This window comes from Frieseomelitta varia, unplaced genomic scaffold (assembly GCF_011392965.1).
Source record: "Frieseomelitta varia isolate USP_RPSP 00005682 unplaced genomic scaffold, Fvar_1.2 scaffold_20, whole genome shotgun sequence".
Lineage (NCBI taxonomy): Eukaryota > Metazoa > Arthropoda > Insecta > Hymenoptera > Apidae > Frieseomelitta > Frieseomelitta varia.
The window spans coordinates 49,168-67,464 of record NW_025109750.1 but is presented as its reverse complement, the minus strand read 5'-3'; the positions used below and the strand labels follow the sequence as shown (position 1 = coordinate 67,464).

Sequence of the window (18,297 nt, the reverse complement as noted above, 5' to 3'; positions counted from 1 at the left end):
TCCTTCGATTCCCTGGTGTGACGGGATCCAGGTGATTATTATATGTTTGTGGTCATTAGTAAGTTCGGTATAGGTTTCCTGAATCATTTGTACGACTTCGTTCTTTTTGTTGCTATTGATGTTTGTTGTCGCGTTTATTGCAGCGAACGAATCCGTATAGATTACCGTTGATTGGTATTTGTTTTCATGGATGTGCCGTAGTCTGGATTCCTTTCTTTCAACGATTCCGAGATTTTAACAAACAAAACTTTGTGAATCACAGAGGTTAATTTTATCGACGCGCGAAGACGCGAACGAAAGTATTATATTCTTTTAAAACGTATCTCAGTCAATGATTTCCAAAAAGTTGAAGCTTGACCCTTCACTTCTTCATTTGTATTTAATTTAATTTCGACGTGTCTCTCATTTTAGATACGTGATACAGATAAATTAATTTTTATTAAGAACGAGGAGGGATATTTTATAGGGACGAACAAAAATTTTAGATTCGCAGAGATTTGCAAGCTTGATATAAAAGAAGAAAAATTACAAAATTATAAATTCGTAAGCAACCGCGTGTAATTTAAATAACCAGGGATGCATAAATATCATGGCCAATAATTTAATGGATAAATACAGAGATGGGCAAGAACACGTAGAATGGAAAGCAGATTATCTGTAGTAGATGGTAGAAGATTGGAAATATGAATTCTCGAACTGGAACGAACGCGGTATCGAACCGAGCCGGATTAAATTGGTGTTTTATTTGGACGAGCGATTCTTTTAATCTGTTAACTGTAGCGTAGTTCTTTTTTAAAAATATATATCTACATTAGGCAGGTACAATTAAATGATGAGTATAGTCGTCAAATGTTGAGTAAACATTGTAAAATTGAATTAAATTACAACGAGATGGTCTTTTCTTTCTTGAAAAAATTATTTTACTGCTCAAATATTCGCTGACATGACATTTTTTTATTTAAAAAAGAAAGAAGAAAAGACAAAGATTAAATACATGGAAAGGATGATAAATTTCATCTGTTCTTGTATTTGCTCTCGTCGAAAAAATAATATACCGAATTGTTATGCGACTGAATGAACATTCCACATATTCTCTTTGCTGGAGTAATCAAATAAATATTTCAAAATGAACTTCGGAAAATTATAATGTATAATAATTGTATAATTTATTGTGCGTTTTTTTTTTATTTGATCCGTGACTTCAGGATATTGCCATGTTATTAAAGAATGATAATACCGCAAAATATCGTTGAAAAATGACAATGAAAATTAAGACTAAAATTGGAAGAATCTTTAATGCCTTCTTCCGTTATTATATTAATAAAAATTTCAATAAAAAATTTTAACTGAAAGACATCCACGAACTATTTCTCTTTAATTTTTTAACAATTCCAATGTCTTATTTCTAGTAATATTTATTACAATTTCTCCGCGACGAGTATATTCCTTAAATACAGTTCGATCTCTCGTTTCTTCCAAAAAGATGAATGGCGTCCACTAGAAAAAATCGAGGAATTTACACGAAATTCCTCGTTCTTTCACATCTGTTCCCCCCTTTTTCCTTTTTTTTCTTTTTTTTTTATTTTCACGTAAACTAGAAAAGTTCCTCGAGGAATCTTACCTTGAAGAGAATCGAGATGCCAAGGTTCATGAATGGCTTCGTGAAGTCGATCACGCTTTCGCGGGCATAATTGATTGTCATTGAACCAACCGCCAAGTCTGCTTTCTGCGGGTAGAGAAGAGTATGTTCAATTAGTCGATGGAAATAGAGGTAGTGACGTTTTCTTTTGTCAAAATTGAGGATACAATGATTCTTAAATTACGGTTAGATACATGGACCTATATACACATGTATACATATGTACAGTCAGCCTTAGAAATTTATAATACACGTCTCAATTTAAAGAGATGAAGACTTGGGATATTTTACGGATCTTAATTAATTTATTAGTTAAAATTATATCGAGTCTGGAGTATCGGCAATTCTCAATTTTCTTACATTTGTTTGAGAGAATACGTGAGTAAATCGAAAGCACGATCTTTTGGGAATTTACGTATAATTATTAGAAACAAGACGAAGCTTATTCCAATTGAAATAATTAACATAACCAGCTTACGCCAACTGAAACTGAGACTAAAATAATTGTAAATTATAAAAATTATTCTAATTTATGATTTCATACTTTTTTTCTTTTTTACCTCAATTTATGTATTTTTCCCAGTGAATAGATATATAAAACATCGTCATTTTTCTATTTTCAGTTCCCAACGAATAAAATAATATTTTATATCCCTGTCTTTCTTCAAACATTGGAAATTTATAAACGTATATAAACTTCCCCGACTGACGTGCGAACATTTCTCAAAGGACAAAAAATAGATTGTTAAATGAGTCACGACGTATGGAAGTATGGAGAATAATCGCGAAAATACGTAGATCGAAGTATCTAGCACCGTAATTCGTGAAGATACGATGAAGATGTGTGTGAGACTCTGTATGACAGTGGTGGGCACGTGTCTCCTACCTTTCTCCATGCTCTTTGACGCTTCTACGTGTGTGTCTGTGTCACCTAAATCTAATTTCCTGTGTCTAATCGAAAGCAGTGCCAGTGTTTTTGTTGAATGACGTGCAGTCGGTGCAGGATTCAAGACTCGCTACGGAAGCAAGGGTAAAACTCTAAGGAAATCTAATCGCTTTTCAAATGTAATTTACAGTTCTACTTCTACGTTAAAATCACCTCGCGTAGCTATCACCTTAAACTCGTGATTTCTACGTTAAAATCACCTCGTGCGGCTTATTATTACAAGTAAACTGAAAGGACGATCCTCTGTTCTTTGGCCCCTTAATTTTGAAATTAAATTTGATACGAAGTGACAACTTAACGCGAGACATCAATCGTAAAAAATCTCCAAACTGAGTCGATTATTAGTTTGTGAGAAGACTATATTTATTAACATATGAACATAATCTGAACATTTATACGTGGAAAGTTTCACGATCAGATAATTGAAAGAATTGTACGATTGTTAACAATAAATTTGAACTTGCGAGGGAACTTTGGTGATCTGAAAATTTCGATTTTTTCGAAACGAAGATTTGTAAGGGAACTTTAAGGAGAAGTAATTTTGTTTTCTGCTTCATTCCCGTGAATGGAAATAGGTGCCATGCCCATATCTCCAAAATTACAAGTAGACAAACAATTATTAAATTATCTGACCAACATTGAAGCCAATCAAATTAGCTTCTCATTAGAAACAACAATATCCATTCGTTAATGAAACCTTCAGTCGACAGAGCAGTTCACGTCGCAGTAATTATAGTACAATGATCATATTGAAATGCTGATCAAAGACTTTGCCAACAGAAACACACGACAGAACGATTATACAGTACAATAAAATTACAAAAGTTTAGTAAAATTTACACTAATTTGCTTCTGATCTCTCAGAAATAAATCGTTCCACTTGAGAATTTCCTACGTTCGATGTCTCGTTATAAACCACGTAGACGTCGTCGAGTTCAGTTCTAAAAAACAGACTCCAGGAGATGCTCCTCATTTTTCGCTCGCCGTCTTTTTACGTTCGAACCCTATTTCCGTTAAAGTTCTCGAAAACTTCTGACGAGATCGCATCAGTTGTTGATTAGTTGTTGACGAATCGAACGGTCTCGAAATTCATTTGGAGAGCCTTTCCAATCCGAGTGCATGTCGCATGAGAACGGAAGAGTCGCTGCGGTTGGGATTGGACGGGGAAGGGAGGGGAAAAAGATTTCAGCCGAGGAAACGATTTTCAGGGCAAAACGCAGTATGCATACGCAGCCGAGATACGTTATCCGACTGCTTTTTCAGCGTCTGGGAAAGCACTCGGCGCGCCACGGGCCACGGCCGCAAGACTAGGCAGATTTATTTCCAGCGGTGGCTGCTTGGAAAGCGTGTATGTGGCCACGACCGATAAGGATGGTCGAAAGAAACCGCACAGACCGCCTTTTCGCGCGTCCTTCCGTCGTTTCTCTCTCTCTCTCTCTCTCTCTCTCTCCATTTCTTTCCTCTGTATCTTTTCATCTTTCGTCTTGTCCTGTTGAATACTTACACCCATAAACGAGCAATTTTTATTCAATTTCGGGGAAATCAACCCTTTAAGTACTATTACTGGGATCATTGGCTATATTTAGAATTCATTTAAACATTTTATATTTTCTCCGATAGAGATTGATGGTAAAATTAAGTCAAAATCTGAGGAATGTGAAACATATATTTTCTTTGGATATTCAGTGTTGCCGCAGTCGTTTACTTGCACTACTTATTCTTGCACTTCGTGATACTTTGATAGTTTGAGTTGTCAATACTAAAATTATTACTTGTTGTATCGTTTGTATATTATTAAATTGCTGATCGGTCATATTTCAATCGTTTTACACGCACTTTCGTATAACAATGATAATAGATCATTAATTATTTAACCATTAAAAACGAAATTCTTTTCAACCGACAGACTCGTAATTAATAATGTAGAGAATGTCGTGAATCTGCAACGATACGCATGTAAGAATTTAAATATTGTACTATATCAAAAATATAATAAATTGTAATTATTACAATTACAAGTCATTTACTTGTACTACTTGTTCTTGCACTTCGTGATACTTTGATAGTTTGAGTTGTCAATACTAGAATTATTACTTGTTGTATCGTTTGTATATTATTAAATTGCTCATCAGTCATATTTCAATCGTTTTACACGCACTTTCGTATAACAATGATAATAGATCATTAATTATTTAACCATTAAAAACGAAATTCTTTTCAACGGACTCGTAATTAATAATGTCGTGAATCTGCAACGACACGCATGTAAGGATTTAAATATTGTACTATATCAAAAATATAATAAATTATAATTATTACAATTATCAATATATTACAAGATTTATAAAATAAAATATATTAATATACCGTGAATGCAACAAATCACCTTTTAGAATATAAATTCAATGATAGAAATGATTAACAAGATTCGAGAAATAAAATACCGTCTCACATCGTTTAATCATGGATAATTTCACCATTAACGGCATCGTTCGGAATATAATTCAGAGACGAGAAGGATCGAGCGAGAGGATTCAGAAAGAACGAAATGAATGATTTGAAATACTTCGATCGTCGATAGTTTCAACTGTTAACAACTTCCTCCCGAGGTGAAAACGATCCGAGCGCGTGCTTCGAACTAAAACGACCGGTCGAACTGAAAAACAAAATGATCCTTCCGCGAACGATCGTGACTCCGACCGAGACGGCCAGTTTTTCATCGGTGAGAACAGTAATGCAATGTGAAAACGATCGTTTAAATCAATTTGCCAAGCCATCGACAGAGCCGGCCGTCGAACCAGACTTTTCGACCAGAGTTCTTCACGCAGGATAATCAATGATTGAGCTAGAATTCCCTCCTCCTCCCCTTTTTTTTTCTTTTCTTTCCATCCAACGATGAGTTTTGTCAGCGTTTCACCTTGTTGCTTTTCACGGGCCATTCGGATCGTTCCGATCGCGCTATCGTGACTTCGTTCGAGAGTTTAAACGCGGATGAATAAGCCGCTCGTAATATCGAAGGAATATTCAAACGGGGACGTTTTAATTATTACCCATTCATCGGGGCGTTTCTGCTGCGAATGCGATATCGACGCGTAATTTATTTGCCCGCGTTTCGCTCAAGGGAGAAAGAAAAAGATTCGCTCATCAATCATTCGAATGTTTAGTCGATATCGTCGATTTCTAAAGTAATTAATTTTTAATTTAAATACTTGTTGAACGTCGCGAGAATGACGCATTACTATATAAATATATCGAAAGTTATTATATATGTTCAAAGACGAACAATTCTTAATATTTATTACATGTTTCCCAGTCGGTGTTATTCTAGATTTTTGGTAATTTTAATGAGCATTCAAAGGATTGAGAACCAAGCGACTATTTACCGTATAACAAATAATTTAATCTCTTGAAATTTCATACAATCGTGAAATCTAAATGGAAGATGTAGATAACGAGAATAATAAGTTAAACGAAAGAAACGTCGCGTTGACAAAATTATGAAATGTGTTCAACGTTTCGTAAATTAATCATTTAATCTTCCACGACGAATTTCAATTATTACTTTGCTCGTCGAAAATATTTGCATCCAAGTGATATTCGCGTGTAATTTATTTGTTTCCGTATCTCGTACAAAAGTGAGCGAGAGAGAAAAAGCAGAAGGCCTCGTGCATTAATCACTCGGGTTTTTAAATTATACAAAACATCTATCGCCATTAAACGGCGAAAGGAAATCCCAAGTATAGCCGATCATTCAAGCGGGTGTTCTCCTTTCTCCTTATTGCGGAAAAATCGCGGTGATTAAGTCGCGCTCTCCCGAAAGGCCAGCCAGCGCCTAGACACGCGAATTATTAATGATCGTCTGACAAAATTAATAACACAAGCCCCTCCCGAGTGATATAGCGCCATCCGCTTTGTACCAGCTGTCGTTCCAGCTGAGTGCGCGCGCGCGCGGGGCGGAAAAAAAAAAAATGCTCCTAGCCGCAGGAAATTTCTCTTCGCATCCCCCATTGCAAAACGCGCGCTCTCCTTTAAACGAGTTTTCGTTTCACCGTTAATTATCCTTTCTCTACTCCCCTCCCCCTCCTTATCCTCGACTAATTTCCCTGCCGAGTTTCTGTTAAATCCATTTGTTGAGGTGCGTCGGTGTGACTCGGAGTAATTTGAGATTTCAAATCTCCGGCGTGTATCTAATCTCGATTTCTCGCTAAGCTTCACGAGAACACGTTCTCGTTCACACTCGTAGGTAGATAGACGAACGAATAGAGTATCGTTACAACGTGAATTTTGTCGACATTGTGACGTTAAATATTAAAAGACAGGACTCTGTCTTGTTCATCGGAAAGGAGTTTTATATATTGAGTTTCGCGATGTATTTAGAAGAAACACACTGACCAGTTTGGTGTAGTTTATCACCATGCTTGCCTTTAATTATATTTTAATTATTACGCTGAGACACACTGTCTCGGACTCAGTGTAATATTTAGGTATGGATACGAGGGCTCAGAAGTCTATCAGCGAGTCAACTCTCATTAAGAATAATTTATGCGAATGTTCTTTTGCTAATGAAAATTCTTTCAGTTGACAGTTTCAGAGAACAGTTTAATTATTACACTATGATAATTGCATTATAAATAATCCTCAAGTATTACAGATATTTCTGATATAATTTTACTTTATATTTTATATTCTCTCTGAGAGATAAAATTAAATTAAATTAAATTAAATGATCCAGCTTTTAATATTCAAGTATTTATTTTACATTCTATCTGAGAGATTACCAATAAAATTCAATATTCAATATTCTAAAATTAAACAATGTGAAACATAAATTTTTGCTGCTTCGAATATCTAGTGATACAAGTCAATGATTAATAAGAAACGATTAACTTCTGCATTCTTTATATAAATCTACGATCTCTATAAAAAGTATAATGACAGAAATATACACATAAATAAATACGATAAATAAATATAAAATAAAATAAATAAATAAATAAAAAAAGCACGTATATTTAAACTTGTTACTTTATTCATTTCTCGACGCCCATTAATCGAAAATCACATAACGCTGCTATAGCGTCGTTATAGTCTCGATTGTTGGGATTCATTCTTTATACATCGCGTAAGAAACGTACGTTTTTTGGAATAAAGATTCATTGCGAGAGTAGTTTCTAAAATTTCATTGTTTGGAGGGGATTGCACCGACACGCGCTGTTACACGCGTCAGCTTCGTATTTTTTACGACAGTTTTAATCTCGCTCGTTCTCCCTTTTTGTTCCGTCAGTGGACGATCGCGAAATAAACGGAGCGTCGCCATGTTTCGCAGGAATTCCCAGGCGGGGAGAACTTCGCCGATTTCAAGAGAGAGATTGCGGCTAAAAATTGAAATCTCGCAGCATTTGGCAGCTCGTATTCAGTAATACGGATTTAATAAAACCAAATCTGTTCGAATTTTCTGTTAAGAAAGTTTCTGATAATTGTCAGACTGTGTTTCTCGAAGTGAAGATTGATTTTGATTGAAAGTTTGGGAAACACTGCTTTTAGATTCATCCCCGAGTAACGTAGATGAACGTTAGCTCGATGAATCTTCATCTCTCTCTTTTTTCTCAATGGAATTTCTTCATGGAATTTCCACACAGATTCTGCAAGGCAGCTTTCGTCAAGTTGTTTAATAACTCCATCGCCAGATAATGTTCGATTCCCCAGGCAGAGATCTGTGAGACGTAATCCACGCTTAACCAATCGACTGTGCTTGTATTAGTCGCTTTAGTTGACGGCTGAAGTTACCATACACGGAACCATGGTTTCACACCTCTCACGCGAGAACCAACAGGGAACACGGTGCACGCATTTCCAACCATTCCGCTGCATCGACTCGTGATTTGCATTGCAAACTGTCTTTACGAAATGTGTTGTTGCACATTCTGTACCTTTGTTGACGGTTACCCGGGGACGTGCGCTTGGTTACTTGGCCGCATCACGAGTTACGAATCCGCCAGATGAATTAACGATGAGAAATCCACCATTCTCGTGTACGTCGTTTCTTTTCTTTCTTTTCTTTTTTTAACTCGTATATTTAAGTTATTTTTTCTTGTCACAGATATTGAGAAGCTTAATACACCTTCAAACACTGTGATATTATTTATTTCGCATAATTATATTTCCGTGTTAATTGCACTCATTCGTGATTTAATTCGTTTTTGTTGGTTTTGTAAATTCGATAGGTAAAAAGAAATATATTTGGATAGGAATATACTCGAAGATATAAATCTTCTGAAAATGATAAATGAATAAAACGATAAGAATGTGTTAATATTTTATGGCGTTTTGATTAGAGTGTTAAAAAAATTTTTAATTCCAATAATTATTAATTGCATTTTCCAAGAATAACCATTTGAATATACATTTATACACAATATAATATATCAAATGCAAAAATGAATATATTAAATTATAAAACTGCTCCCTGTTTTTCCCTCCCCCATTGGTCTTCAATCATAATGCATTCGCCTAACGTGGCGATACGAGTACAAAGTACGGAATGGCCTGATCTAATCGTACCACCGTAAAATTGAATCACAAATCCCACACATTTCACTTATACATCTTGGCGCTTTCCTTTTCGAACGTTCGCACCTGCATCCCCCCCAAAGCGCAATACCTTTCAACAAGAAGCAGCATTCACAACGTGTGCAAAAGCCGGTCACGCTTCATCGTCGATCGCGCTTCAGCATCCTCGTCTATAGGGACGCCTGCGCTCAACTACACACGTACACCCGACAAACACTTGGTCGGTTATACTTACGAGCAAACGGTATTACGATCACTCGACACCGTGAGAGCAGCGTGATCGTGACGAGTACGCGACGAGGAATTGCGGGCGTCGCGGTTACATGTAAATTTTCCACGAGAGCGTAGACGCATTCGAAGGGGGGTTAGGGCATACTCACCTTGTCCATCAGCTGGCGGACTATTCCGTTCCACTCGCCAGTCTCGTAATCGTAAACGCCGTACTTGCCATCCGGCACGAGCTCGATCCTGTAGCCGAAGCCCACCATGTGAGCTATCTCCTTGAGCAGGTCGATGCAGAAGCCCTCGTAACGTGCGTTCCCGCTGAAATTCCCCCTGCTCTTCAGCATTACGTACGGCTGCTCCTACGGGGACCATAAAAAGGATCTACTACCCTTTCCAACTGCTCTTCCTCTTCATCTTCTCTTCCTTCTATTCCTCTGCTCTTCTCTCTGACCTGACCTTTCCCCACGCCTTTCCTTTTATTCCTACGTATACCTACGCGAGATTATTTCCCCTCTTCCCCCCCCCCCCCCCCCCCCCCCCCCCCCCCCCTCCCTCCCTCTCATCCTCAATCCCATTATCGTTCGCTGCGTTTCTACCGCATCGTTCATACGTTCTCTCGTTCCTACTGCTAGTTTTCCGTTTCATTAAGTCCTCCTGCGTTCCTCTTTCGCTCTCAATGATACTAATCTTCCCGCTTTTATTTAGACCGCTATCTTTTATCGTCTTTGCTCTTTCCTTTTCTTGTTTCCTTTTACACAATTCGAGACCGACGACGAGACGACTGCTGTTGATTCGAAATTGATTCGTAATTTTCCATGGGAAATTTTCTATTGGATTCTAGTGGATTTGTAACGAGCGCCGTTTCAGAAGTTTTAATGATTTTGGATAAATCGCTAGAAGGTCTTGGAACGTTGTTAGAATTTGATCAGTCGTCGTAGATAATGAAATTTTTATGTGTATTCATGTGTATTTTATATTGTAACTGCCGATGTATCAGTGGCATCATCAACGTAATACGTGTGAGTATTATTTAATTTTCCCAATTTCGAAACAAATGTAATATGTATATAAAATTGTCCATAAAATTTTTCCAGCTGGTGTATAAATAAAAATTTGTGTTCTTCATTATACTATGAAGATTTCTCTGATACCTAGTTCCAGTGTTGACGACTGACAACGAGATTAACTATTCTACTAACTCTGGGTAAGATTTTCGATTGAACGTAAGTAATTAAAGATACCCAAGAACATCGAAGTTCTTGAAATATATCAAAGATACTATTTCGTTCATGTGAAATCATTAAATTAGTTCATTAGATTTCCTTGCTTAGAGAAACATCAAACTAATTGTAAGTATGCGATACACTGGATGAAATCCACACCTTTTCATATTAATAGCAAGATATTGCATCTTTCGCAAGCATGAACGTAATTCTACTCCGAGAAGCAGAGGAAATATCTGTTGTCGACAGTCTTCGAAAAATTCGTCGGTCTCGAACGGTCTTAATAGCTCCTTTAATATCTCACCTTTCATTTTTTTTTTTCTCACTCTTTTCCTTCCAAGAATCTCGATCCTCCCTTCGCGAGAATAATCGTTTGTACAAATGGCACGCTATCCTTCCTCTCCATGGTTCTACCGTTTGAAACTCTTACCACTAACCTCTTCCTCTAGATACTTAACCCGTGAGATAGCTACGTGGCGCGAGATTTATAAATCACGCCGATTATTTCTCCTTTTCTGGATAAAGGGGAGACGAACGATCAGTAGTAAAAGAAAGGAATAAAGACGACGATGTTTGCCGGCCATCAAGCAACCATCGTTCCACTCGTGTCTCGAACTCGTCTCTCGAGTCTGATCGATATTTACCGCAGATGCACGACGCACCGAGACCTGGTACTCGACGGCGTTCGATGCTGATTACCGTTTAAATGGATTACCACTCGATAGACTATTACCACGAACGTTCCCTCGTGCGCCGACGTGGCGCGCCGCAAGAACGAAGAAAAAGATAAACGAAAATGTAAGAAAGTTTTCCATTTGTGACCTCACCCTATCTTTCTGTTTTCTTTCAACGCGACGCGATATATAACTCGTTTTGCAAATGTGACGCGAACTCGACACTCCGAGGAGAAACATTGGGGGAGAGTAATGCAATATCGTATCACCGTACAGTATAGCGAACGATATTAGTTTCTCTTGTTTGTTTCACTAGACTACCGTGCATATGTTATAATAATTGGGCGATTATTATTATTATTGCACGCGATCCCTTCTATGTAAATTATTTAATAATATATGTACATATATAATTTAATAATATATATACTAATTATTAAATATATAATATATATATATATATATTTAATAATTTAATAATATATATACATATATAAATTATTTACGCTATAAATATAATATATTATTATAATATATTAATTAAATTATTTATATTATAAATGTAATATATTATAATATATATAAATAAATTATTTATATATATGTTCTTCTGATGATTTTCAAAAGTTTTTGAACTTTCGACGAGTGTGATTGAAAACATAGGTATGCACGTTTCGAATGAGTCGTAAGATTTTAAATAACGAAGACATACTTCAAGTCACTCTGCAGAATTTCTTTAAACATTTAATTATTATGATATTAATTGTTTCCTTTGCTAATATCTGTTAATCTATTAATTAAGTATATTGAGATTAAATTAAAGAAATTTGTCTGAGTTGTAACAAATTAAAAGTGTTTAGGCATTTGTGCACGATAACGTTGATATTAATACAAAAAATAAAAAATGAATATGAATAAATAAAAATGATATGACAAATAAATATAAATGAATCTGAATATATCAATGTAATAGAGTAATGCACGTCTCTTCAAATCCCGTAATATTTCGCAACAATCGAAGACACGAACAGAAAAATGTTGCTTTTTGGCATACACACTCACACACACGTACACGTACTAAGTAAAAGAGATTAGGTTAATTTATAGCGAGTCGACGGGGCGATTGGCGATCGAGTAATTGGAAAATCGAATTCATTTAACTTTAATTTAAGTTTCTCTAAGGGAGGCGTATCCTGTTTCGGTAAACGGGCAAACCCGCAGGCGGGTGCTTGCACATGAAGTCTTCGGTATTGCCCGGAATTGCAAATTGGTCGTGTGTGTCGCGGCTTCCGTTAATCATGTCAAACTTCACAGGCAAACGAATTGATTTCGAAAGAGGAACAGAGAGAGAAACTTGCGAAACTTTCGTTGATGGACTTTTCGTCTATTCTCCTTTATCTCAATTGCGTGATCGTCACTTTGCAATTCAAAGTTAAAGTCACGGATTTCGAAACGTTATACTGAGAAGAGACTCGCAGATTTATATTCCTTTTCTGAGTGAAATCCGAAAAACTGAACTTGCACAGAGATTTGTTTCAATTACTGAGTATTATATTGTAATTTGTATTTTATATATATATATATATATAAATTACAATATAATACTCAGTAATTGAAACAAATCTCTGTGCAAGTATATATATATATTTCTGTGTATTTAGAATTCCCATAAACGTATAAAAATTCACAGTCCAGTTGTTATCAATATTATGTGTTATATCAATCCTAGATTTGCATCTACGGATTCCATGACATTGGATTTTCATATTTTTTATGAACCGGAACCGATATGGAATGCAAATGAAACGAAGACGCAGTAGACTGTGTCTTTTTATACATTTTGAACTGCAAAAATATTTCAAAGGTCGAACGAGCATATCACTGTACGTTCGTAAATAAAACGCAAGAATAATCGAAAAACAAAGTCAGAAACATTTCTCACTAAAATCGACGTTCAAAAACCGATTCTGTTCCACTGTTTCTCTCTAGTTCGTCAAAGATTTTGAAATGCATAGAAATCTGCAGTCTGCTGGTAATTCAGATTTCAACCGAAGCATCGCACAAAGCGTTTCATATTACGAAGAGAAGGTTTCGACACACATTCAGCAATGTGGCAAACTAGCATAAAAGAGACGTCAGTTCAGAGGTATCTCGGTGATTCGCGCTGACGAACGTCAATTAACAGCTTATGATCCACGCCGGATTTGCGGCGTTCATTACGCGACGCGCAGACACTCGCGAGTAATTAACGCGCGGTATAGTGATTTACCATCGACTCGTCGGCCGGACGTGGCGCGGCTGATTGATCACGATGATTTAGACGGTAGACAAGTTTGGTGGATAAACGACGAGTCGCGAGAGACGTCGAACTCTCTAATAACAAGCAACGCGAATACAAGAGTGTCTGATTAACAATCAATGCCTGCTTTTTTTCTCTTTCGTGTATCTTGCTCTGTATCCTGCCTCAAGTGAGAGGTGATTTTAATCTGAGTCGAGTGATCGAAAGATCGTATTCTCCACGTATTGCGCGCACGTCGCAACTTTCATCATCGAGTCGTGCAGCCGATCCTTCCTGGCGTAACAAGTACGTATTTCACCCTTGAATCCCATCGAGAGGTTAAACTGTTCCGCGTTTGTCCAAAGTATTATGTATTATACATTCCGGAGGAGCTGTCTATTTACCTCGACTACTGTCTCATCTATGTGTCTGTGTATACAGCACCTAATCCACTGGTACTAAGAGTGCACCGTATGTGAACACTTTGATTTTTGAGCGTGACGATTGATGTCTTAATTGGTGGTGAAAATTGTGCCAATTTTGGTCAAAGAATTTTTTGTACTCGCTCTTTATACGAAATAAATAGGTATTTTAGTGTCTACTGGTACCAAAAGTAATTTCTTAGAACTTTAGTATATTTTCTTTGTAGAGTATTTAATAGAGTATTTTTTAATAGAGTATTATTTTAAAAGTAATTTCTTTAGTGTCTACTAGTATCAAAAGTAATTTCTTAGAACTTTGGTATATTTTTTTTGTAGAGTATTTAATAGAGTATTTTTTAATAGAGTATTATTTTAAAAGTAATTTCTTTAGTGTCTACTAGTATCAAAAGTAATTTCTTAGAACTTTGGTATATTTTTTTTGTAGAGTATTTAATAGAGTATTTTTTAATAGAGTATTATTTTAAATAAAGATTATTTTAATATATTTATTTTTTAGTCGTATAATGCTCCGGACGAAAAATGTTCGATTAAACTATTCAAAGATATTCAAGACTACTGAGACCATTGAAGTATAAAATATTATATTTAATTTGTAATATTTTATGAAATATTACTTTCTATTATTATTTTATACCTCATTTGTTTAATAAAATAGTCATACTAAATCATCGATTTTAATTCAATTGACGAGATTTCTAATATTTGTACTTGATCGAAAATTGTTTTCCGAAGTAATATAGCAAAAATTAATATATAACGAAATATTAAAGAAAATTTGAAATATAAATGCAGAAAAAGTGTATATAATTCATAAAACGAGTTATACTAGGTTTATATAAAATATAGGTAGTCAAGATTATTTGACATTCATTATGATAATTATTAGCGCTCTTCAATATTTCACGTAGAACACCATAAAATAGCATGAATAGATAACACAATTTTCAACCCATTAGAGGCCAGCGTTGCGTTAATACATTTCACATTTTAATTAAAATTATAATAAACTTCATTCCAATCAATTTTACATGATTAAATTTTGCGTTTGAATATTACGACTACGAAGAGGAAGTTCCAAGGTTAATACATTCGATCAAACGTTATTTTCTTTATTTCTCTTTCTGTCCAATGTTTCATCTTCCACCGTTACTCGAGAATTATTGATTTTTAATCAATTGACCAAGACATCGATTGACACGCTCCAAATCAAAGCGTCAACGCAATTCACTCGCCAAACGTTCAATTCGATCGTCTAGCCTAACCTAATATTATAACTAACAGGTGCGTCTGTGTCTATCGACGAGTGTTAACAGTTAAATCGTTGTAGTGGTTAGTATCGTTGATGGTGTATCGACTAAAGAGTTAGTAATCTAATGGAGTTAGTGGAAAGTGAGAAAGAAAAGACTATAAACTGTCTATGGTGTGTCAAACCGTGTGAGAACTGTATGTAATTACAAATAGTATGCGTGTGTGTGTTCTATAGTTACCCAAGTGGAAAACCAACCTTCTCGCGTGCGTGAGCGAGAAGGTTGTGGAGAACCAAGTGAGATGAGAGAAATGAAACAAACCAAATCATACATGTCGCATGAGTTCTCTGACGATGCCGTTCCACTCGCCGGTTTCCGGATCTTTCGCGCCGTACTTCCTGTCCGGTACCAGCTCCAATCTGTATGAGAAGCCGACCTCCCTGGCCACCGCCTCCAGCAGGTCCACGCAAAAACCGTAAAACCGCGCGTTCCCCGTGTAGTTTTTTTCGTAGTGCATCATCACGTACGGTATTTCCTGCGTGGCAACGGGCGGCCCCATGCAAACAACGGAACACGCTGTCAGATCTGTACGATACACGGTTTCTCGCACGGTGCACGATACGTCTCTCTCGTATCGATACGATTTCTCTATCGCTGTCCAGAATAATTCGAAAAAAATTGCGTCGATAGGCCATTGTGTAATTATTATATCGAAGTTATTGTCGATTAATCCGATCGAAATGACAGGAAAATTCACGGTGATTTGAAATCTTCTTGCACGATTCTGGCGAACAGAATTTCTGGTTGGGATTTGATTGAGATTTCTCAAGTCGCGAGGTATATGTATATTTGTGTTGTAAAAAATTGCTGCGAGCAACGAAATATTCGAACGCTTACTAAAAAAGTGTTTTTTAGTTGAATGAAACATTAAGAGAAGTTTATATTGTGTCATGTATTATATAATACGTGTTTCGTGTAAGATATTAAAATTTCATTAACACTGTAATGAGAATACGAATGTTTGGCATCTGTAAATATACAAAGTTATAATATTGCACACGTACAATAGATATTAAAGACTACAAAGGTTTTCTATTTCCACATTCGTTCTTGAAATGTGAAACGAAAAATCAAATTTAGATTGAAAATTAAGAGAAAAGAATGCGTATAATTTACCATCAATCTGAGTTGAGCTGTGATAACTTTGTGTCTAATCTCTGTTACTTAAAAATTAAAGAAGAAGATGATTTAAAACGAAGATGAGAAAAATTTGAAATGAAAATTAAACTGCGCACAATTGGCCACAATCTGAACCGAAACACGATAGTTGTTGACAGTTTCTATTAACATTTTCATCGTTCATCATTAAAAGAAAGAAAAAGCAACTGAAAGACAGAAATTAAAGAAACAAAGAAAGAAAACACGTTTCTGTGTCCAAAAGCTAAATAAAAATTGAAAAATCATGAACAATTCGCTGCACTATAGTCTGAACTGGATTACGACAATTTTGTGTTTCTACGATTTCCCTATTTGTTCGTGGCAAAAATGGCCAGTATCTTCAAACTTCAGACTGTAGCAACTCTTTCCTCCCTCGATTTCACGACTCGTCGACGCATTTCGTTTTATACCCGACAAACGTAGCTGCAGATTTTATGCCACTTTAGCCTTTATCGTTCGATACGACGCGCTACGGACACCGGACATAAAGTACGAGGCTCCATAATTGCTGTTTATTACTTCGTCACAAGTAAATGTCCTCCCCCCCGCGAATGCACGCTTCGTTGCATCGCTCGTGTGCCTGAAACGTCTCGATCAATTTAGCGAATCGTCGCTCGATTTTTCACGAGATCGTTGATCTTCGATCGGTGTCTAGTGAATTTTTTCCTAGGCTGTCGCTTCGCGTAAAGTGTTGCAACGTTCAAGCGCGGAGATCGGAACGAAAACGATTTGTTTATCCATGGAGAACCAAGTGAAAATTATTTACACCGGCCTGAAGAATCGAAGGATCACTTAATTTCTGGCGGAAAAATTATTCATGTTTAAATTGTTCGTAAGTTCGTGCAACATTCTGTCTGGACTCGTTTTAAAGTTTGAAGTTTCTGAATAATTCATTTCTTTTTTATGGTATTTGTAAGTCACGCACACTTTTCATTTAAAGATAGAAACAAAAGACAAATCGAGCGTGCAGTTTTCAGGAGTCATTGTAAATGAGAAACTTCAGTCTTCAAATCCACGATGGGGAAAAAAATTCTGCATTGTCCGTACAAACGTTCAAATTTGTAAAACTTCATCGAGAAAAGATGAACTATTTATTGTGGACACACAGAAACTTGAAACTTCATTATACAACTTCTCTTCACGAATCTGCAACAGTTCGAACATGAACGATTTTTCACCGAAAGTTAAGCAATCTTTCAATTTTGTCAGTATCTTCATATTCTCCTGCAAAGACTTTTTGAAATAAGTTAAAAATATTAATCACGAAAAAAAAAAAGATCGAAACAATAAACGAGTCAACTATGATCTGGCTGGATCTCCAGGATTAAAATAAAATACGCGACACGAGAGATTGTCTTCTCGTTGTTCCAGATAGGAACCAGCGACGTTTCAAAAGAGGAGGAGTTAAGAGTGGTTAATACTCACCAGTATAGTGATGACGAGCAGAGTGACGTTCGCTGATCCTGGTTCGAAGAAGGCCGCGGTGTCCGTCACGTTGACGCCGGCGCCTGGACGCCACTCGCCGACCTGTTTTAATTCTCACGTGATGTTTTACGATGCTTATGAAACGAGACATTTCAACAGAGAGAGAAAGAGAAAGAGAGAGAGAGAGAGAGAAAGAGAGAGGGAAAGCACCTTGACGAGTGAATGTTGCCTGAGTTTCAACAGGTCCAGTTTGAATTGGATTCTGCGTCCTTCTTTGAATTCGATGGGACCGGAAATACCCTTCATCTCGACCTGCAAGAACGATGATGTTGTGAAAATTATTGTAGGGAATATTTTGTTTCGACTGTCATCGATACGATTTCGAAACTGAATATTCGATGTTAATGGA

The 18,297-nt window shown here is 36.4% G+C and overlaps 1 protein-coding gene across 6 annotated transcripts in view; it reads right to left on the bottom strand.

The window, feature by feature from the left end:
- The window catches only part of LOC122526860 (glutamate receptor ionotropic, kainate 2-like), an 80,859-nt gene that overhangs the window by 17,329 nt on the left and 45,233 nt on the right, over positions 1 to 18,297 (bottom strand). For 3 of the 6 annotated variants that reach the window (XM_043650457.1, XM_043650460.1, XM_043650462.1), the window contains 4 exons: positions 18,099 to 18,200; positions 17,889 to 17,990; positions 15,577 to 15,780; positions 1,622 to 1,726 (listed from right to left, as the gene is read on the bottom strand). In XM_043650457.1, coding sequence (XP_043506392.1) covers positions 1,622 to 1,726; positions 15,577 to 15,780; positions 17,889 to 17,990; positions 18,099 to 18,200 — 513 coding nt within the window. Of the gene's footprint in view, positions 1 to 1,621; positions 1,727 to 9,535; positions 9,740 to 15,576; positions 15,781 to 17,888; positions 17,991 to 18,098; positions 18,201 to 18,297 lie in introns of all 6 variants that reach the window. The other 3 variants (XM_043650459.1, XM_043650463.1, XM_043650461.1) reach the window with 2 other exon arrangements.